Genomic DNA, 22,837 nt, shown 5'->3' on the forward strand with positions numbered 1-22,837 from the left:
TGTGTATTTCAGTTTTGGCAGAAGGCCAGTGTAAAGCAAAAAGTTACCAATTATTCCTAAATAGCTATTTGCTCATTTAGCATTGTGTCATTGTGTGCTTGGCCTGTGCTTGGCTTTTTCACATATGACCTCAAATATAATCTACTTTGTCTTTCATCACTACGCACTGCAAGGTGTCTGCCAGAAGACCCATTCCTTAGTTTTGATTTTGTGGTTAAGTTGTAATGACTCGGGGAAGATTTAAACGACTGCAAATGAGTCGTCATCCATAGTGGCGTGTGGTATGTGCAGAAGAAACGCTTTGGGAAAGACTTGGTGGCAGCCGGAAGAGGGATGTGGGAGCAGTGAGTTGTTTGATAAATGTTGGAGGTTATGGACTTGTCAGTGAGTGATGAGATGCTGCGGTGTGCTCTGTCCCTGTAGGACTATTTGTGTTGATCTTTCTACATTCTCATTACTGATTAATAGTACATAAAGGCACTGAGACGGAGAGAAGATGTGGTTGACCTGGTTACGCTCCACCCTGGACCGTCCCCTACTGAGTCCCTCCTTCCTGCCTCATTCCACTCTATGCTTTTTCAAATTGTCTGTCAACTTTAATTTTCTGAACTTGTTTCTTGTTTCCAACTGTTGGGCTCCAACTAACAATTATTTTTGTAGTATTATAATGTATTATAGTAGTATTTTAGATTATTCAGCGATGAGTTATTCAATTAGTCGACTGCTCAAATGATAAATTCCATTGTACATTGTGACGTTTGAAATACATCAACCAAATAAAGGTTGAAATATGGTGACTAAAGACTTTTAAATGCAATATTTACAAATTAAGTTTATTATTGATGAAGAAATACAAATAGCCAATTCTTTTTATATGGATTTAATAATGCCACTGTCCTTTTTCTAAAAAAAGCTTTTTCTTATAGTCTAGATAACAATTCTTATTATCAAAATTAGAGAAAGGCCGATATATCAGTTGGCCAGTCGATACATTGCACTGATATTTGCCCTATTTAGCAGATCGGCTATCGGCCTTAAATCTCCAGCACAAGCCAATATTTTGTTTTAGCTGACCTGCTGCCTAAAGAACCCATATAAAGCTTTATTTGAACACTAACAAAAAGACTTACAAAGAGATAACTGCACAAGATGTGTCTACACAACTCTCCATATTTTTTATTTAGAAAAAGGCTATTGGCAGAGCTTTCTCTGGATGCCAGACAATCAGTATTGGCATTGGCCATAAAAAAAAACAAAAACAAACATTGGCATCGGTCGATCTCTGGTCAAAACACATTGCCGCCCTATTTCCAAATGATCCTTAATTAAACATAGACTATTTGCCATACTGTCAATATGCATAAGTGTCCAAGCAAGAAATGCAGGCCATGACCAGATCTAGCCTCAAATGAACTTAACTAACTACGGGCTCTATTCTTTGGCCCCACAGTTTGCTCCTTAGTTCCTGGTGTGGTTTGGGATGCAGTGAGAGTTGCACAGTGGCTGGGCCCCTAAGTACAAACATGGCGCGATCCAAAATAAAGCCCATGCAAGTTCTTTGGAGGCCATGTGGAAAGAACATAAAAAGACGTTAGGGAGGTCAGAAATTGAATGGGTTATTTAATGGTTGAATTAAAGTCAGTCAATATATGCACATGGACAAAACACTCATATGGTACATTCAGATTAGAATAACAGAACATGCAGATTGGATAATCACTCAAACGTTTCTATTCTATGGCAACAAAAATGTTGATTCTATCCTTTTATTTACGTGTTTTGCATCATGACAATTCACCATCTTTTTGTCACCGTGGTTGTTTTTGCTTTGCCTGAAATGGTCCAGAATATGGGATTAAATTTATTTATCTACCGTACATGGAAACAATCACCTTCAGGTCAGACCTGTGGAGAGAATGTAGTAAGTATTTTGAGCAATAAAAACACTTGCAATTTAACAAATGCAAGATAGAGAAGTCTAATCCCATACTGTGGAACATTCCAAGTAGTATTTCTCAAATTCATTACATTTCTCAAGTGAGACAAGAAGGTGGTGGACTGCGCTAGAAAAGTAAAATAAAGTTCTAGTGCGCCTTTACAATCAAAGCCCTGCTGTTTGCAACAATCCATCTCCCTTTTATTATTGATGTAAAATAGCAGGGCTCTCACATTATTTTTTTTTAAACTGAAATATTCCAGATTTTATGCAAATATAAGCGGTGGAACGGGTCGTTTCCATATGTTTGCCAGAGCGTTGTGCGGTTTGTCCGGAAAGAGATCCTTTGGAAAGCGGACGTGGAGCTGGCGTGCAGCACTGGAAATGATCAGGAAAAGTAATCAAAGATGGAGCAAGTGTTAATGAGGGGGAACGCCTGCTGTGGCTCTTCCTTGATGTGTGCATGTGTCTCTTGTCTGTGGATATCTCTTGGTGTATGACTGTGTTGAACAAAGTAATGATGATTAATGAGTGCAGGAGCAGGCTGAGCAGCAGCTGTTCACAGTGAGAGAGTGTGTGCTGGTTCAGTCAGATCATCCTATAGTCCAGTATTAAAACACAAAACTTTAAACAAAGCACCTTTCATTACCTTTCCCATATGTTATCATATTTGTAGCCATTGGATTGGCAGACACAGTATGGTCATGATGTTATCAACAAAGCGTTACATAACATCCCTGTTGATTTATATTACATCTGCTTACTGTCCATGAAGCCTTTGTAGTGATGTGTCCTTTATTTAATTTTCCGACTGACCTGTTTTTACGTTGATTCTAGCACCAATTTGAGTTCTGGGTCAGGTAATATCCCTATGTAGGCCAATTATGTGTATATGGTATGCATGGAAAGACATAATTATAACCAGCTTATTTAGCTTTGTTCTTGTATCAATATCAATCATATGTGCACCTGCACCCATCACTGCAGTACAACTGACATATGGTCATATGAATAATATTTGTTATGTATGTAAGTCTGTCTAACCTTTGGCAATAACCTAAACACATCTACTCAGACTTTCTATTGCCTCATCCGGAAACTATATGGATTAATTTACAAAACTTGTTTGTACGGAAGCCCTGAGTGACAAGCAAAAAAAAAAAAATAATAATAAATTCATTTGGGCGCTTTTTCAAATTATTTTTAAAAATTTGACACTTCAAAAAACAAAAAAAACAAAACAAAAAACAAACAAACAACAAAAACAAGAAAAGACAAAAAGACAAGAAAATATTTTTGAGCAGTTGGTTCAGATGCACCTTTTTTGCTTATATCTCAGGGTTTCCATATATTTGACATTGCACAGTACTGTAAAATACATATGATATCAGTATCTCTTGATTATTAATCATTTATTATTATGGAGGATATATTTGTGTCACCTTGTGGTTTAAGGGGACACAAGTGGTTACTCTTGATCTCTGACATTAACACAATATAACGTTCCGATCTGAATCTGTCTAGAAAAGAACGGTCTATCTTTGATAAGTCGGAGTCCAGACTTGCAACATCACTGTAAAACCATAATGTGTATTGCAGTTTATTTGAAAGATGAATTTGAACAAACAGACCCTCAGACCTTATGAAACACTGGTTAGATCACAGTGAGCCATACAAGTGAAGGCTCACACGGCTCTTGTCAAAAAATACAGTAGTATTTATTTACAACTTCTAACATTACACGCTTAATATGACGTCCAGATTTAGGAACACAAACTCAAGAACCGATATAAAACATATTTAGCGGACCAACACAGTGTGATAATGATTTGTGTGATAATAACTCATTTTTTCTTTGTTATTCCCTTATAACTCATGAAAGTGTTTATCTCCAGAGCTGAATCTGGCTCCCTACATAATACACGAGCCAGAAAAGACAGCATTATGAAATGTGAGAAAAGGAATGTGAGGACACAGAGTACTCCATTTTTTACACCTGTTTGTTTTGAATTTTCTTTTGCAATAAACACTACTGAAGATAAAATGTCTAATATTTCATAACTTTACACACACACACACACACACACACGCTAAATGCTATTAGACTTGTCAACTATGCAGATGACTACGCCCCAACAAAAGCTCTGTTTAAAAAATAAAATTAAACACATTAAAATGACATCATCTTGTTCATCTTAATACTGCAATTGTGATGTTTAAGGCCCAAGAGATGTTCAAACTCAGGGAGAGTAGGGACAATCTGAAAGAATTGGGAATCTTTCAGAAAGCTAATGTGAGGACAAGCCTAAAGAGTCCATGTGTCTCCATTAGAGGTGTTCATTTATGGAACAACCTGGACAAAACATTAAAAGGCTCCAAATGTCCAGTATCATGGCTAGCTTACCTTATAAAGTATACAAATGAATAATAATGATATAAAGCGTCTGCATATGTGTCTAAATGTATACCTATATGTATGCATCATATTGACGTGTTCATGGCTGTGTGTGTATGTGTGTATGTGTGTATGAATATCGACATGTGTAGATATCTGTGTCTACATTCATGATGTCTCTAAATAGATTTTCTGCCATCTTGTGTTCTATATGTTAAGAGGTTTAGGCAAAATAAGTGTTAAACTTCAGCCTAAACCCCTTCGGTTGTAGAATAATTCAAGTGTTATGTGTTATTTTTGTGTCATTTTTCGTGCTATTCATGAATCATATAACAAGATTAATGATTATGCTAACTGACCGAAGAAAATAAACTAACTAACGAAAACTAACTCAATGTAGTTTCTTATAATAATCATGCGAACGTCTTAAAGCTTTTATGCGGTTGTTTAGTTTAAAAGCCAAAAATGGATTGATTTGAAACATCATATTTTCTAAAACACTACTTTAATGATCTAGTGTTGAGTGAGGTTTATTTTTGTATGAATAAATGAATTGAAAGAGCTTACACTGTATCTGCTTATGCTGTTTCTATGTGGATAAATAATTGGATGCAACTTAATCCTGTGATCCTTTTGGTATTTGGTAGTCATGACTAGATTAGATCACATTTTCATTAGTTATGTTCTTTACCTATTGGGCTCAAAGTTATTAAAAAAAAAAATGCCGACTGTTGTTGGCACATAGACCCTCACACAAGGACTCATACTGGAATATTCTAGTTCAGGGGTAAATGCTCTTTTCATTCAGACAGAGTAATTAGCATTTTGTGTCTGACCCCTTGTGGCCAAAGTGAATAGCATGGTTATACAATACTGAGTGCCCTCTTTTGTTTACCTTTGTTCCCAAACTTCATCAACACCTGACCACTCTTGAGTTACTAACCTAATAAATAAATCGAACATGATCCGTGTATTATTGAAAGACTCGCCTTTATAACAAAGGTATTTTTTAATTTGGTGATAGAAATACTAATATCAGTTTAAAGATAGTGTTGCACAGATAAACACAGATCTAGGTCTATCCCAACAACAACATTCTCTCATATTCCCACATCTCACAACTGGCTGTGCATCTTTAAACGCAGTAGAAAAATACATGTGGATGTTTTGGTGCAGAGCTGGAGGTCTGGGGTGCTGAAAGAGCGCTGCTGTGGGGAAAGAGAGTGGTGTTGTTGGATCGAGTTGGGGAGATGAGGAGGAGGAAAACTGGAGAGGAAATTGAAAGAGAGCAGGGAGGTTAATCAGCCTGACTTGTTAGCTGTCTGTCACCTCAGCATGTGTTTTAGCCGATAACATGGGCACAGTGACAACATCTCTCACACATGTGTTGCAGCTGTAGATAGTTTAACCAGTTGTTGTACAAAATAGTAAAAATTTACAATCCATATCTTTTTTATGTAGTGTTGTTTTATGCACGGCACGTCTTGTTCCAAAAAGTTCAGACTAAAATGCTTTCTGAAGATATTATAGTATTTGCAATATAGCTTTACATACATATTCATTTTACAAGTTTTACAATTAAACATATTCAAATTTCATAACAACTTTAACATGCACTAAGTAGTGTAGTCACAATATTAAAAATTCAATTTTGATACTATGGAATAGACTAATACTGATTCTGATTCTTTCATTATATTACCATGTGGTCTTAGATCTGTGTTAATCTTCAGTCGTCCAGGTAGTTTTATTGTGGTCCATGGGGCCATGGGTGTATAAGATCATTCTTAAACTGTTCAGGAAACATTAATTTCTGTCGGCTCCTGTGACTTTCTTAGTTTCAAAACTTGTTCATTTGACTATCTAGTTTCGATACTAGTTTTATCATTGATTATTATCTAATCTTCAATACCTAAGTAGCATTTCTGGTTGGGGGTTGCTACCTGCTTGTTTCCATGGAGATGTTGCTTTGGATAAAATGTTACAGTGTGAACTTATTGATCATCATTTATTTAATTAGAGTTATTTTTATTTTTTAACATATACTTTAAGAATGTATCTGCACAACATACATTCTTACAGAGATCATCTCTTCACAGATCTGCCCTGTATCTTGGCTTGGTGATATCCCCTTCTTGTCTCCATGGAGATAGATGCCATTCTGTTGCAGAGGAATAACAATAATAAAAGCTGCACTGATCCAGCTTTTTCAGTTCTGATACCTATATCAATACTTTAACTGCCGATACCCAATATCAACCATTACCAGTGTAAGGACGGAAAATGGCACTTATTTCCTTAAAACAGAGTTAACTTATTACACAAGTGATTCAATTGTGTTATGTAACTGTAACAATAAATAACTACAGAACAGCTTTGTATGAATAAATGTACAAACATTATGACATATTTTAGGTCAAAATCAGCCTGTAATTAATCTTATTACATTCTATTTCAGGATATCAGCTTAAGCAATATCAGGGAACCGGTAACAAATCCAGCTCATTTTTCAGTATTGGCACTCATATTCAATATTAGTATCGTATCGGTGCATCCCTACTTTAATGTTTATGATATAATTTGTGTAGTTCATTGCATACTTTTTACAGTATAGTGAGGCATCGTCAAAAGTTTTTATTTTTTTTTATTTTTTACACAGTTCCCACTATGGTGGTATTTTGGTATGCATTTCTATCATTTGTAAGCCCCCGTTTTGGTCTTGAAATGGTGCAGCGTTGCTTAAAAGAGGGTATTAGCAGGGTGTCTCGCCGCACTTTAACAGCTTAGTGGGCTCGAGCAGGTGAGACAGCGGGGATTTCCTGTCCGGCCTCCTCGCTACATTCTTTCTAAATTGTTCTTTGCTGTGTGAAGTTGGGGGTCTTTTTCTCTCGTCTGCTGCAGATGTGAAGGAACCCCACAGGGCACTATAAAGATGTGCCTAGACCAATATAGACTGCATTCTAAGTGTCACTCCACTATGCCTGTTTTTGAATAATGGCTTGTGTTTTATGCAGAGGGGAGACTACAAAGACTGAGCTCAGTATTAGACTCTGGTTCACTGCCAGACCAGCAACGTGAGATAAATACTTCACCATCTTACACCTGGGGGTCCTGGCCTGCTTTTAATGGATGCACTTGAGAGGACCTCTGTGTGTCTGCAGCCTGCCCAGTGCGCTCTCACTTTACACATTGAGATGCACATTCATACTGACAGCTATGGTGGAAAAACTTGCAGTCTTACGGTAATGCAACCACAATTTAAGCTGTTTGTGTAATCTTGGTTAGGACAAATATCAACTTCTTCTTTCATGTTTGTTGTTGGCGCGTATTTCCTCTTTCTGATAATTTTCCCCACTTCCTTTTATAGTGATTTGCAAGTTGAATTTGATATTCAGTTTTTCTTGACACAATTCACTCCATTGTCAGGGCTTGGGACAGGCTCAAAGACAAAATGTGTTCAAAGAGACAGTTGCTGAGTTTTAAGTTGTGGATTTATTTCTCCATCCCTGAGTTTCAGAGTGATGAAAGCTGTCACCGTTGCCGTAGCAATTAGCAATTCAAAAGAACGTATTCTATCTTTTGAATGGTCCTCTATATGTGAAGTAGGAACTCATGAATAGGCTGCAGTAGTATCATAAAGCATAAGGCAACTCGTATTGTTATAAAACCCAATATTATAATACTGAAAACAACTGGATGCAACAAAAATACTTACTCACAACATTACATCATCGTGCAGGTAGTGTGAACGTATTTACTAAATGCGGATAAAAGTGTTGCGCATTGATTTCTCCAGTTCACTTCGGTTCACTCACTTCACCATGGCAACAAGAGTCCTAAATCTACAGTAAGTGTTGAAGGTGTTGAGAAAGCACAGAGCCTCACAGAGAGTGGGACGGTGTGGGAGTATGACTGTGCACGATTCAGATGAAGACATATCTTTTTAAGGCGCACTTTTGATAGAAGTTCACCCTAATTGATCTCCATATTCCTAAAACACCCCCTCCCTTGTCACGTTCAATCACTATCCTGTTCTGAATATATCTAAAAAAAAAAATCTCTCGTTTTGTTATAGGTTGATGCTCTGCGGGTGCGTCTGGAGGAGAAAGAGCAGTTTCTGACCAAAAAGACGAAACAGTTGCAAGATCTGTCTGATGAGAAGAGCACGCTGACCGGAGAGATACGGGATCTCAAGGACATGCTGGAGGTCAAGGAGAGGAAAGTCAACGTCCTGCAAAAGAAGGTATAAAGAACGTAGCCTGGGACCATTGAGCAGTTTGAATTTCACATCATTACACTGTCTCCACAACAAAACAAAGCCCAGTAAAGCCACAGGATTATGGCAGTGGTCTGAGAGTAATTTTCCTGTATAAAAAAACATCTGACATTTGTTGTAAATTATTGGCTAACGAGGTCGATGACAAATAATAGTGTTCACAGCAGTGACACCTGTTTTGACACACGTGACATAAGGTGAAAAGTCCTTACATCCCTCTATGGAACAATAACATACACATGAATTTCTCATTTTAACATCCCCTTTTTTCTTTCATATCCTCTAATGTCCTCAAAGTAGATCACCATCTCTTTCCTCGTCTTCCCTTTCGCTCACTGAAATGATTAGACTATAATAAGCAGTGCCAACATTGGAGCAACGCCTTGGCATTGATCTGTTTTATGTGCTTCTAATGTAATACAATTATTATTATTGAAAGAAAAGAAAGAAAAACACTATAGTCGCTCATTCGTGCAAAACAGTTTTTATAGCTAATGTATTTTACAATGGCTAATTTAGGGACAGTATAGTTTATTTTCTATAGGGAACACAATATATTTTCCCCATATCCCTCCTCTATATAGATCTCTAATTTATAGTCTTAAAAGCATCTGGGAAACTGAATATCCTGGATACAAATTACACCGAGACATTGAGTGTACAAAGCGAAATGACAGTATATAAAGATTTGTGACAGCTGTAATTTGTAAATAAAAGTGATAAATGAGCAACTAAGCTTAATCTATAAAACAGGCATAACAGCATTTCAAACGTAGAAAGAGAGACTAGTTTAAAATATCTAGTTTAAGAGTTTTGGACTACCTAAAATTATCTTTCATTACAAATTTTGGAAAGTCTTCTGTTTTTGTATTCATTTCTGACCATTGTAACTTACAACATGACACTATAAGCCACATGACCCAACATTGATGCTAACAGGTAAAGACTAAAGAAATAATGAGCAAATGAAAAAAAAAAAAAAAGTAGCTCAGTAGATGTGGACATTTTTAGCTCTTACGTATAATAACATGGAACAGTTGAGCTCTGTAGCAGTCCTCTTTTGACAAAACCATGACCAATGCATAATGATGTATTTATTTATTTGTTTCTCTTTGCCTGGTTTGATGGGCTGTGGCTGTGGGAGGAACACATGCTGAGCTGGGCGCTGTGTGGTTTTGGCGTACATGTGTTATTCATGTTCAAACACTGTGGTCATCTTGATCCATATTCATGCTTTTTAAAGGTCGGCCTGTGTCCGTGGAAGTATAGTTTACGCTCTCATGTTTCTTCCCTATAGTCTGCACATACAGACACTTCAGTCTCTGTAAAGAGTGATGTCTTGTGCATAACAGTTTATTTCTAATAGTGTCTAACAGCAGTGTCTCGGGGGACCTGCACCAGTCTGCTTGCGTTCCTGCCCTGTCAGCACTCACCCGGCCTGGTTTCATCGCTGGCTTGGGCCTAGTATCATCAGCACAGCTCGGGCTTCTTCTGTGTTGAAAAGCTGAATAGGAGCGAACGAGAAAGCCACAGGAGGAGAAGAGAATACTCTGATTAAATGTTTCCTGACTTATGCTTCCTCTTGTAAACTGTCAATATTTCATCATTATCAGTTTCTACTTGTAACTCGTGCCTTGCTTGGCCAAGGAAACCAAAGTGTATTGGATGTCTCTTGCTGGATATTAGTGTAAAAAATGACTGCACTTAAGAGCAGGATTACGGTGAGAGTCGTCTCCCAAAACACTCCGGGTTCTCATTTCGCTCCCTCCTCCCCCATGTGCACACTTCTCCAACACAATACTGGCCCTGTTGAGTGTGATGCATATGGATAGCAAGGGGAAGTGGTGCCCTCTTGATAGAAAGCAAAATATTGGTGTAGTGTTTGTTGTGAGATTTATGTTGGAGTGCACGCACTGTGTGGGTAAACAAATATGGACTTTTTCTGAGTTTATGTGGAAGAACTCCAGATGTGATGGGTCATATATTTCTTCACTTTTAAACGGCTGCTAAAATGGCTTATGTGAGGACTTTGTCTGTTTTTGGTAGCAATCTAAACCTTATAGGAAATGACTTACATATTATGTAATTATTTGGACAAGCATTCACTGCCAGATTCACTGCTGGAAAATTTGACTTACCAATTTACCATAGTATCAGGGGAAGACAATGTGCAGTGAATAAAGCATATGATAAAAATAATAATTGTGAGAATTTTGACAAACTTATCTCATTTCTATATATAAAAAAAAAGTAAAACTGAACATTAACTAGACAATAGCCTTCTTTCAGAAAGTTTGATTTAATGTCTCTTTTTAGATCAATCGTAATCTATAAAATAGTGTGAATGAAAGCCAAAATTGTCACTTTAAAAGTTTATATTGTGACATCTCGACTGAGATCAAAGTCAGCAAGCACAATTCTGTAAACCAAATAAGTAAATTAATCAATGTGATATAAAGTGTACTGTCTACACCAGTTTTTAAACACATGTGTGGGACTGTGCTCTTTCTTAGATGGTAACACGGCGCACATTCCCAACAGTTTGTGTGATCTTTGATAGATGTGTGATGAGGCCACCAATGGCTTTCATCCTAATAGGTTCCATCTGACCAATCAGAGTGCAGAGACAGGCCTCCAGATAAGGCCGTCAGAACATGGGGGATTCCTGTAAACGGCCCTGCGCCTGTGACTGCGGCCCCCTCAGCTGCTATCAGCAATCAGCGCTAGGCTAATGGTACAAGCCTGAGGGCCGCTGATTGGAGCCAGGCTAAAAATCACTCAAGACAAAACGCTCTGTTCCTCCAGCTTGACCACAGGTTGTACTACATGAATACAGAACTCAGTGGAGATGTTGATGACAAGCTATAAGTCACGGCCAACTTTTTTTCAAAAACCTAATCCCGTACATCACTTCTGCAGTGCCCTCCCTAAATCTCAAACTAACTGTATTTCCAGCTTGCTTTTTTTTTTTTTTTTTTTTTTTTTTTTACATCAAAGCATTACCATTCCTCCTCCCTGAGCAAGAGAAAAATATTCACAGTGTTAGTGAAATAAAGTGTAATTATCGAGCTTTGATTACCGCATTCCATAGCTGAGGGAGGTAGAGATAGAGTTTTTGAGCATAAAAGAGCCAACCGGCCATACAAGTGCATTCAAGTAAAATGAGTCTAAAACAACTGTCTTTCATTCTGCTTAAGTGTTTATACCATTCATTAATGTATGTGTAGACGTGATGGCAGTTTGTTATTGTTTAATTAGTATGTATGAATGCAGAGGAGAGCCCTCGTATGAATGAATATGTTGAAAAATGCGGAGAGAGGGAGGAGGGAGGATGTCTGCTTGTCATGTGCACACAAGCCTAACATAGAATAACATTATGATAACAATCACGACTTAAATACATATATGTGCTCCGTCTTTCAACAAGAATACAGCCAGGAAGGGCTTGTACCATAGACTGTATACCATATATCTACCGTATAATTTCATGTCAACATTTATGGGCAAATATTTCTACTTGGAGCCTATGTGTGTGGTTTTGCAAATATATTAGTTTGTTGGCTCATTGCTCGTTTAGATTTACACTTAATTTACTTTATATAACTTATGCAGCAGAGAGTTTTTCGCCTGCTTTCCCTGGAATGTCGCCCAGTATGGCTTTAAATGTGATTATCTTGCTAACCATATCTTCATTAGCTTAAGAGGGCAAAAACTATTTAGATTTTTTATTTTTTTTGGAGTGGGGATTGCAAAAAAACAACAACAAAAAAAACCCTCAAAAACATGCATTCTCAGACCTGGATTTTGTGTTATATTTAGCAAAATGAAGTAAAACAACATAAAATAAACCCCAGTGCAGACATATTTCCATTGGCTTACAGAAGAAAAGTAAGATTATACCTTTATGTGCGTGTTGATCAATGTGTGCCTCATATAATACATAGGTTTTGTGTATTCATAATTACTAATTATGTACCTACAGTATGCTCATGTTTGTTTGTTTCTTATGATGATGAATACCTGGTGCTTTTGTTTTTGCCAAGTTTGTTAGGAGCAGAATAAATGCTTGGGAGTCACAGGCCTCGGTCCTAATCCAAGTGAGACCCATAGAAAATTCTGTCTCTTCCACTTGATCCTGGTTCTGCTTTGATGAGTGTTTCTTTCCTTGGCCTTTGAATGCTTTCTGGAGTCTGTGTACATAAAATATTGAGGCATGGAAGAAACCGGTATCCTGTGACTGCTCATATTTTTAAACCGTTGTGGACTGGACAGTTGTTGATCAAAAGAGTCCACAACGTTAGGTTCCCGAGCCAGACCAGGCTTTTAAATGACATTCAGAAAGACAACTTAATTCTGTTTTGTATTTCAAGGGGGGCTGTGTACTGAAATACCACTTACTACATCAGCAAAACATCCCATTTACTGTATGTCCATGTTTGTGCATCCATGTGAAATATATAGCCTGTTGATAGAAACAATGCTTCTTTATTGGGAAAACTGCCAGACCAGGCCAACTTTTCACTCAAGAAACAGATTGAGTCATCCTAAATTACAATGCTACATACATTACTACATTACTAAGAATTAACTAGTTCTTAATTAACATACGTTGCTTTTGTTCATTGATAACACTTAGTAAATGGTGTCCCTAATTATAAAAATGTCTGGCAGTTCCCTCTTTTTGTGAAACTTGTGGATGATTTCTGTACATTGTTCTTTGTCCCTCCTTTCCTCTCTGTCTCCCTCTCTCTTTTCTCTCTGTCTGTCACCTCTCACTTTCTCTCTGACATCTCACTCTTTCTCTCTGTCGTCTCTCTCTCTGTCTTTCTCTTTGTCGTCTCTCTCTGTTGTCTCTCTTTCTCTCTGCCTTCTCTCTGCCGTCTTCCTCTCTCTGTCACCTTTCTCTTTCTCTCTACCCTCTCTCTCTGTCATCTTTTTCTCTCCGTCATCTCTTTGTTATCTCTCTTTTTCTCTCTGTCATCTCTTTCTGTCTTCCTCTCTCTCACTTTCTCTCTCTCATCTCTCTCTTTTTAACTCTATGCCATCTCTCTCTCTTCCTCTCTCTGTCATCTCTCTCTTTCTCTCTCTCTCTCTCCTGTCTCTGTCATCTCTTTTTGTCTGTCGTCTCTCTCTCTTTCTCTATGCCGTCTCTTTCTGTCTCTCTGCCGTTTCTCTCTTTCTCCCTGCCCTGTCTCTGTCATCTCTTTCTCTCTGTAGTCCCCCCTCTCTCTGTTGTCTCTCTCTCTCTGTCGTCTCTTTTTGTCTGTCGTCTCTCTCTTTCTGTCCTCTCTCTTTCTCTCTGTCATCTCCCTCCTTCTCTGTCCTCTCTCTCTTTTTCTCTCTGTTCTCTCTTGCTTTTTCTCTGTCAACTCTCTCTCTTTTTCTCTCTGTCCTCTCTCTCTGTCCTATGTTGTCACTCTTTGTCTCTCTCTCTCTCTGTCCTCTCTCTCTGTCCTATGCTGCCTCTACCTGTCTCTCTCTCTGTTCTCTCTCTGTCTCTCTCTCTTTTTCTCTCTGTTCTCTCTCGCTCTCTTTCTCTCTGTCATCTCTCTTTTTCCCTCTGTCCTCTCTGTCTGTCCCATGTCGTCTCTCTTTGTCTCTTTCTCTCTCTCTGTCCTCTCTCTCTGTCCTATGCTGTCTCTCCCTGTCTCTCTCTCTCTGTTTCTCTCTGTTCTCTCTCACTCTCTTTCTCTCTGTCGTCTCTTTTTCCCTCTGTCCTCTCTCTGTCCTATGTCGTCTCTGTCTGTTTCTCTCCCCGTTCTTTCCCTCTCCATCCTCTCTCTGTCTCTCTCTCTTTCTTTCTTTCTTTCTCTCCTGGGCACCACTTGTTTTATGAAGTCAATGTTCTGTTGTTCCGGACAATAACCTATGAGTAATAGCAGTTCAAGCAAAAGCAGCATGACATGAGGAAGGTCATTTGAGGTGGGGCGGGGGAGAGGTGTGAATTAGTTCTGTGTTACTTTGTCTCTTTTTCGTTGCCAGTTATGACTTGGCAAACTCAGGTCTTCTGGGGGCTTTTTTGGGTTAGTGTAACTTCCTCTTCAGTGGCTCATTACATCTCAGTAATTACACGAGACTGAACTTCAACTACTACTCCTTTAATGCACAGCAAAGAGTGACTTTCACGCTTGAGTACAAAATAAAACCATTGCTATATTCTACCACATGGGGGCGCCAGCGTACACTATATGATGCCCTGGCAGCTTTGACCACTGATGGCTGAATATCTGATGGAACTGAAGTTAACAGCAGGATCAGAGGTGACTTTCTGATGGAAAAGTGAAAAGTATCGTACTTGTTTCAGATACTTTTTCTTCTGGCGTTGCTACAGCTACATCTGTCTTCTAGTAGTCTTGGATTTGTTTGTTGATTTGGTATTTTTCTTGGCATCTCTTTTTTATGTATCTGGATTTGGGAAAGAGCGCAAGAGTGTCACAATACTAACGTTTCAAACCCGATTTTATACTAGCGAACAGGCTTGATATTTGATATTTGATACTTGATACTCCAATGATAATAAAAACGTTCTTTTTAACACAATAGACTGGTCTTATGTATTTTGATAAAGCACAAGAACAATCAAAAACTCAGACTTTTTAAACTTTTCTGCTCAGAAAAGTTGATTTTTTTGCATTGATACTTGCTTCAATACTAGATTTATCACAGATTCGAATTGGATTTTTGATATTTAATACCTACTTCTACCCTCTTTGAGTTAAATTTCAAGTTTCTATTTGAAGATGTGTTTATTTATTTTTTATTCGGACCCATCTTGAGCAAATCTCTTCAATAATCCTGTAAATTATTGTGGGAATAAAATAAAACTTTGTACAAATGGGAACAACATGCCCCGAATTCAGTGAAAACAGACTGAAATCCCATAAAAGTCTCAAGTGTTGTATTTGGATGACAAATTGTAGTCTTTTGTGTGTTTCTGACAGTGGCCTAGATCTGTGTAGGAGGAATATTGACAGTTACTACTTATTGTTCAGTTTGTGGTTATTTTCCCTTTGCTCATATATGTTTTGTTTGACATCTTGGTGCCAGGGTCTTTGGGTTTTACAATGGTCCCTGTCATATTTTCAGAAGGCGATGACAAGCGCGCAGCAACAAGAATCATTTGAGAGAAGGCCGTTCCATTATTGTTTTGGTATTTTTATTGGTCCACACGAGTTTTAAAAATACAAATGATTTTATTTTTACAGTGGCCCCAGCTCCGCGCGGGTCTCTTTTGTGTGTAACTTCTTTTTGGAGAATCAGCATTTGAGTTTGGAGTTTGGATGGAGTAAAGGGAGGTTTTGTGGTCGTGCCCCAGACCAAGCTGTTTTTAGATCAAGTTTTTTTTTGTTTTTTTTTGCCAGAGTAACATAGTCTGATACACTTTACTTGTTTCCTATTAGATTAGTGCTCAACTTGTTCTAATGGTCTAAAAAGGTTTGGTTGCAACCACAGGGAATCAACAAGTCTCCCACAGGACAATAAGGCTGATTGAGCAAGAAGTGGAAATTGTGGTGCTGACAGCTATTTGTTTTACATGAATGCCTCAGACACTACCAAGTCACTACCAAAACAAAATAGTGTGATTCATTTAATTATTAGTTAGGAGATGACCCAATTACAGTTTAAAGGATCTATATTACACAAAGCTGACTCTTGTGAAGTTTAAGCCACGTTATCTCACCAAAAACATACCTGGATTTGTGTTTTGAATAAACTTTTATTATTAATCTGTCTACATCTTCAAAACTCAAAATGCTCTGTTCCACCTTGTGATGTCATGAAGCCATCGTTTTCAAGTTAACCGCTGCCTTTAATCTTTTGATTAGTAGACATTGGCATTTCCAGGGCTGAAATACTCCAACTGATTCTAGTGAAGGTGTCTGGAGTTTAAAAACACACTGGAGCACTTCCTGTATTACCACATGACATCACACATTGGAATGGTGTTTTCTGTTTGAGAGAAGAACTCATCCTAAATATGCAGGGTTTGTGTGTTAAACATGTGTGAATGAAACAAAACACAACTCCAGATATGTTTGTGAATGGGAAAATTGTAGCATAGACCAGTATTGAAAAACCTGGAGCTCATGTAATGTATTTTAAAACAGGAATCACAAAACGCAACTGATATTGACATTAAACACATTCTTCCCTGACAGGTTATCTTTTTAAACAAAACATAAATTCAAATAATTAAGATTTAAATGACTCAAAAATGTGATATTAAAACGTTTTATTTTTACATCAACCAGCCTTACTTCAGATTTCAAGGTCATCAGAAACTAACTGTGTCGGCATCATTCCCACGTGAAATACTTCTCACAATCTAAACAGTAAAGCAGTAAACTGTGGGGGTGTAGTCACCGGATGTGACTAAGATAAGTGTCACGGTTTGTGACGAGTGCACACTGAGGCTCAGACTGACTGGGACAGACACTGCAGCTCGCTGTAGTAGGTGGTCTTGTTTGAGAGGAAGTGCTCATGGTGGGACGACATATGTGCACTATACTTTAATGATAAAGGCCTGTGTGTATCTGGCTGCATATGTCCTCTCTGGGATGCAGGAGTGCAGATTAGTTTAGCCCCTCAGAACGAGAGATAAAATGAATGGCTGCTGCTCTCATCATAACATCTTTGCTACTGGAATGGCAGAGGCCCCTGTGGTCTCAAAAAGGCATGTGGCTATCCTGCACCTCCACCGTCCACAAAAGACTTTTCTCTTCAGACTATGTTTAGGCTTCCAGAGTTATGAAAGAATTCCTCTGCCTCTTTCCCATATCCTTGACCCATGTCACATGTTCCCATCAGCTCCTATATGATTTAAGCAATGTTTAATGTTTTTCTGCACAATTTCACTTAGAACCATGTTACAAGGTCATTTTTACATTGAAAAACGGTTACATTTTGCATGGCAAGGCCAAAGCAAACTTAGGCTAGTAAAGAATGTCATCTTTTATTGAAGGCCAGAGCCCACATGCTCAATTTGAACTGGAATAAAGCTCATTGATGTTTATGAAGGACTTAAAACTGTGTATGTTACAGTATTTCAAACATAGACAACACAGCCCAAGGCTGAAGCTATGTTTTGGTCTTGTTTGTACTTCTTTACCACAGCGGAGATAAGCATGTTATCCCACTCCTTGCTATTGTTAATGCTAGATTACGTAATGTGTTGTTTCTTGGACTTAAATAGCCATCATAAAAGTTTGATAAATAACATGACATCAAAAGAAAAATATCCAGACAAATCAATATGACGTGGTCCAACAGCAGATTTCTCAGGGTCTGGAACACACCCATGGAAACCATAAATTGCCTGGAGTTTTATCAGACTTTGATAGTGTGAAGCTTTCCCGTCATTCCCAAAGGCCTGAGTGTTCCTATCGTCTGAGTGACCCACCAGAGCCTATAGCTGGTTCAGTAATGACTGCTATTAACCTATCAAGATCTGCCCAAGAGCATTCGTGGGCCTTTCCCACCCCCCTGCTACTTACCCGCCTTTGCCAAAACCAAGATGGCCCTATTAAATCCTCACTTGTGCACTCCAGAGACCAGCGAACACCAAAGTCTGGAGTCTAATTGGATTCATTTGTAGAGATTTGGACATTATCTATCTGCGTACCCATGACTGGTATGTGGCTCATTCCCCCAATGGGCATTTTTACCCCGTCACACTTTCAATTACACTTTGGTTTTTTGATGACCCAAAGTGCTTGCTAGTTTGCCATTATTGGATTCTCATGTTCACAAAATAATGGATTCTTTCAGTGGATGTGTGTCTTGCTTTGTACAACATATGCCCCGATCTTGAAAAAACTCCACTTTGGGTCAAATGTGGTATTAATGCTTTGCAGAAGTCATGAATGGCGCTTTGTCTGTCCTTAAAAAAAGTCAAAAGAAGTCAAAAATGAAAATGGAAACATGCACAAGTCGAGCATTTACTTTAAAACTGACCTACTTTTCCAACCAGAGAAAAGAATTATCGCTACACTAAAATGATTGTGTTCAAATTGTTGATATGCCACAAGCAAGTGTCAAGCCACCAGATGTTCTCGTGGTTTGAAATGCAGTTGGAGGCCTGGGGGACGTCTTTGGCACACTGTCCCACCTCAGCTGCATCTGCTAGTGTTTTGTCTGGTAAACCTCGCAGCGTGTTGTGTACTGGGCTTAGTGTGTGTCCATCTGATAAAGCCTCGCGAACATAACTCCTACCGCCACAACTGCAACACCACAGAAAGATTTGCACTTGTTTTTTTAGCAAACGATTAACTGCAATTATCCAAAATACAAAAGTGTGGGCAAAATTTGGTACAAAATAGGGCAAGTTCAAGGATTTTCAAATGATGTTTTCAAATTTAAATATGTATTGTAGCATTCTGGTGTAAGGAAGCACACCAAATTTCTTCTGATTGTTTATTATCTGAACACAAGGGCAACTGTAACCCGTAACCCATGCCAAAACAAGAGCAAAAACAACAGCAGTCTCAACTCACTAGAACCAGTCTCCAAAACAGACCAGTAGCTGACGAATAGAAATTTTATTTGAACTCGTCGGCATAGCAACCAAGTGTCACACACCAAAGCAGTAACATTAACAACAACGCATAAATAGTTACAAGAACAACAAACGGTGTCAACTCTGCGCTAAACATAAAATATCACATGATTACACTATATCAAAATTATAAGCCCTTCTTACATTTTATTGCAATACTGTGTTTCAAAAAGTTGTTGAAGCCAATTCAACATTAGGCTGATCCATTTTACATGTGTACGAGCAAATGGGTTTTAAGAGCATTCTATTGCAGTAATAAACTAGCGATTTGATTTAGAGGTTTTAAAGGTACACTATGCAACTTTTCTGCCTGATTTTTTGTCTGTGGAGATTATATTCTTTTGCCTGGAAGGTTCCACAGCATCTCTATCGCCATGGAGACAATCCGCTGGCCAAAGTTACTAGCAGAGTGGCAGACACAAGTTATATTCTCATAATGCACTTTTAACTAAAATGTTCCCAATTACTAATTACTACTATTAATTAAATGATTGTTTCTATCAGACTTAAACGATACGACACTATATATTGCAGAACATATAAACGATAAACGATAATATTGAAACTAATATATGCCACTGAGACAAGAGCTCTTATGTAAAATTATCCCCAATAAAGTATTTATTCAACTGTCTACAGCTCAAATCTTATCGTAGCACAAAAAAACAACACAAAAAACTAAAAGATCCCTTATAGTACAAAGCAAAACGATACCACGATAAATATTGTATAAATTATCGCTATAACGCCATATAGTAATCATCGTGACAGGACTAATTTTCTGCTGTATGTGCAATAACCCACTTCTCCACTTGTTTTGTTTCTGTCCCGCTTCCTAGATCGAAAACCTGTTGGAACAATTGAGAGATAAAGACAAACAGCTGGCCGGTTTAAGGGAAAGAGTCCAAGGCCTTCAAACTGACTCGAGTAACACCGACACAGCTTTGGCCACACTAGAGGAGGCCCTATCTGAAAAGGTACGTCTGACTCTGGGAAAAGGGGGCGTTACAGGAAGTCGGTCAAAGGTATGCCTGATTAAAGTGCTCGGTTTGTTATGACTCAGCGTCCCTATTTACTGACATCATTCTGCGATTTATAGGCACTGGACCACAGGAGATGATGTGCGCCATCCAGACAGACTGAGGAAAGAAAGAGCTGTAGTTTACATAGACACAGCGTTAGTCCAAGTCTGCAACTGTACTGGACTCAGGGAGGAGATGATCTATGGGATGAGTGGAAGATAGAAATATAAGAGAATGTAATGGTCCCAGGAGGCATGTTTAGATGGACGAGTCAAGGGGTCATGGAATGCAAAGAGGGCTATGAATAAAAATGGTAATAAGTAAGAAATGTACAATGAGACTGCGGAGGAAAAAATAATAATGGGTGCTCAGCATTTTTTTGTAGTCTTGTTATGTCTATCTAACTAACTATCTGTCTTACTAAAATGTCATGACTTGAAAAAGAAATGGCTTGGTACACAATAATGGTTTAGACAACACGATGATGGCAGAAAATATGATGAACACAATGACGTTTAGATGAAAAGTGGAATTTTCAACATAAAATAATAGTTTCTTTAAAATTACCATGTGGTCTTTTTCAAGTCAAGAGTATTTCAGTATTAGTTCTGGGTTTTGATACAACTCCTTGTAGTGATGGTACTCAAAAGTTGTAACAGTTGTCTGGATTAAAAGTGGGTGCACACTGTTACAACCCAACGGTGCTAAGGTCAGGGAGGCAACAAAACAAACAAGTAAAATAATGTAGTAATTTAATAAACAGGAATGTAACAGATGTGTGTAACAAAATTAGCTAAAACAGGGGTCTCAAGCTCACAGCCCGGGTGCCAATTGCAGCCCCCGAGACAATATTTTGTAGCCTGCAGGACAATATGAAAGTTTAATGTTAGTGTGACATTACCATGTTGCGTGTAGAAGGTTTCGTCAAATTGGTAAACCCCGAACACATGTGTCACTCGCGTTTTGTACTCCCGTTGCAAAAGATTCAACAAATAACAATGTCTATCCATAAAATCCACAGAAATTGGCATATGTGGAATACCTGATAAGCCCAGCCTCACCCAGACTCTGCCTCCTGCGGCCCCCAGCTAATTTGATATTGAGACCCCTGAGCTAAAATATATACACAGGATATGGTTAAAACTAAATTTACAAGAACATAAAGGCAAACTAACCTTTCATACACACATAAAAGAAGACAGAGTGACAAACAACTAGAGACACATGAACAAAATGGCACACAGACCACGAAGGCCAGCAGCAGGTGTGCTAATAGGCAAAGTGATGATGCCATGCTCCAATCAGGGAGAAGGAGAAGCAGGGGCCATAAGCCAATCAGGAGAAACTATTTAAACAACCCACCAATCCAGGACAAAAGCTCACATAGCCAGGGTTCCACAAAAAGGAAAACAGACATCAGCAACAGAGCAGACTTAACACAAAATATATCACAAAGAGAAAGACTTTGGTAAAGGCCTGGAGCTGTAAAACACAGCATTCCTGTTTTAGTAAGTTTAGTGGAATAGTTTTTGTTATTTGATATATCTGTTTGTTATTTTTACACCCTGATTGGCACTTTGAAAGCTAGTACGTAATGTAAAAAGTTGGCCTCGTCTAATATTCTTTTTGCCATGTGTTTAAAAAGCTAATCTGCATGGTTGTTCCCTCTACTGTACAATATCATTCCCTTTTTTTGTATTGTAGATTTTATTTGAGCTCTTCAACTATTAAATGAAATGAAGTTATACAGTTTTAATTTTCATGCCTAATCTTCAATAACAGAGGGCTTCAGTACTTATTCTCGATAGGGCACATTTAATTTCTAATTGGAGGCAGATTTAACATTATAATATGGATTCAAAATGACCGTGAAATGTCAAACAGCCTTGCCCGTCAAAACACTATCTGAAATGACTGGCTTGATTTCAGAAGGACTCTGTCTTGCTTCGGTCGATTGCATGTTCAGAGTTAGTACAAGCACGCATATTGTTAGGACTATAGTCTAAAATGATTGCTTTGGCACAATAGGCACAGAAAAGGCTTCCAAGTCTCATGTTTGTTTCTATTGTAAACTAAAAGATGGATTCTGGTTTACATTGTGTTGGCACTGATTGCTGGCTAAAATTCCCAGTGAGGCCAGATGCAAATGTCTAGCTCTATTTTTCAAAATTAGTTGTGTATTGTCCTGCATCTGTTTTCCAGCAAATGTATTGAATTTGCATGTATTATTCGCAAAATTCATTTGAAATGAGGCGGATTCATTCCAAGCTTAAAAGGCTTACTCTGTCATTTGCCAGCTTTGAGTAATGGAAGTTGTGGATATGTGCATCCTCTTGGCTAACTTCACTAGGACCCAATGTTTTTGCTTAAAATCATCTTTTATCACCTAAATGTGTTTTTGTGTTGTCAGAAGGCTTTGAAATGGACAGGACCATAGCAATATAAAAAGCAACTTCTTTTTCTGTCAGCCCATGTATTTACCCAGAAACCACTTCAGATGTCGCCTACACAGCCTTCTGCAGTGATGAGGAGTGTGCTGGGTGAGCCTTTTGGATTTTGCGGTGAAGAAAGGGTGTGTGTATTTGTGTTTACAAGAGGCAGAGTGTGTGTTGCTAATTGCGCAGGCTGTCACAAACTGGCTGTTGGAGCCAGG

The 22,837-nt window shown here is 38.3% G+C and overlaps 1 protein-coding gene across 1 annotated transcript in view; it reads left to right on the forward strand.

Moving 5' to 3' along the window:
• Positions 1 to 22,837, forward strand: part of LOC117373028 (ERC protein 2-like) — a 118,175-nt gene that overhangs the window by 13,423 nt on the left and 81,915 nt on the right. Inside the window, 2 exon segments of the mRNA XM_055223075.1 lie at positions 8,407 to 8,574; positions 20,002 to 20,139. Of these exon segments, the coding sequence (XP_055079050.1) occupies positions 8,407 to 8,574; positions 20,002 to 20,139 (306 nt within the window).

The sequence above is a fragment of the Periophthalmus magnuspinnatus genome, chromosome 7 (genome assembly GCF_009829125.3).
Source record: "Periophthalmus magnuspinnatus isolate fPerMag1 chromosome 7, fPerMag1.2.pri, whole genome shotgun sequence".
Taxonomy (NCBI): Eukaryota; Metazoa; Chordata; class Actinopteri; order Gobiiformes; family Gobiidae; genus Periophthalmus; species Periophthalmus magnuspinnatus.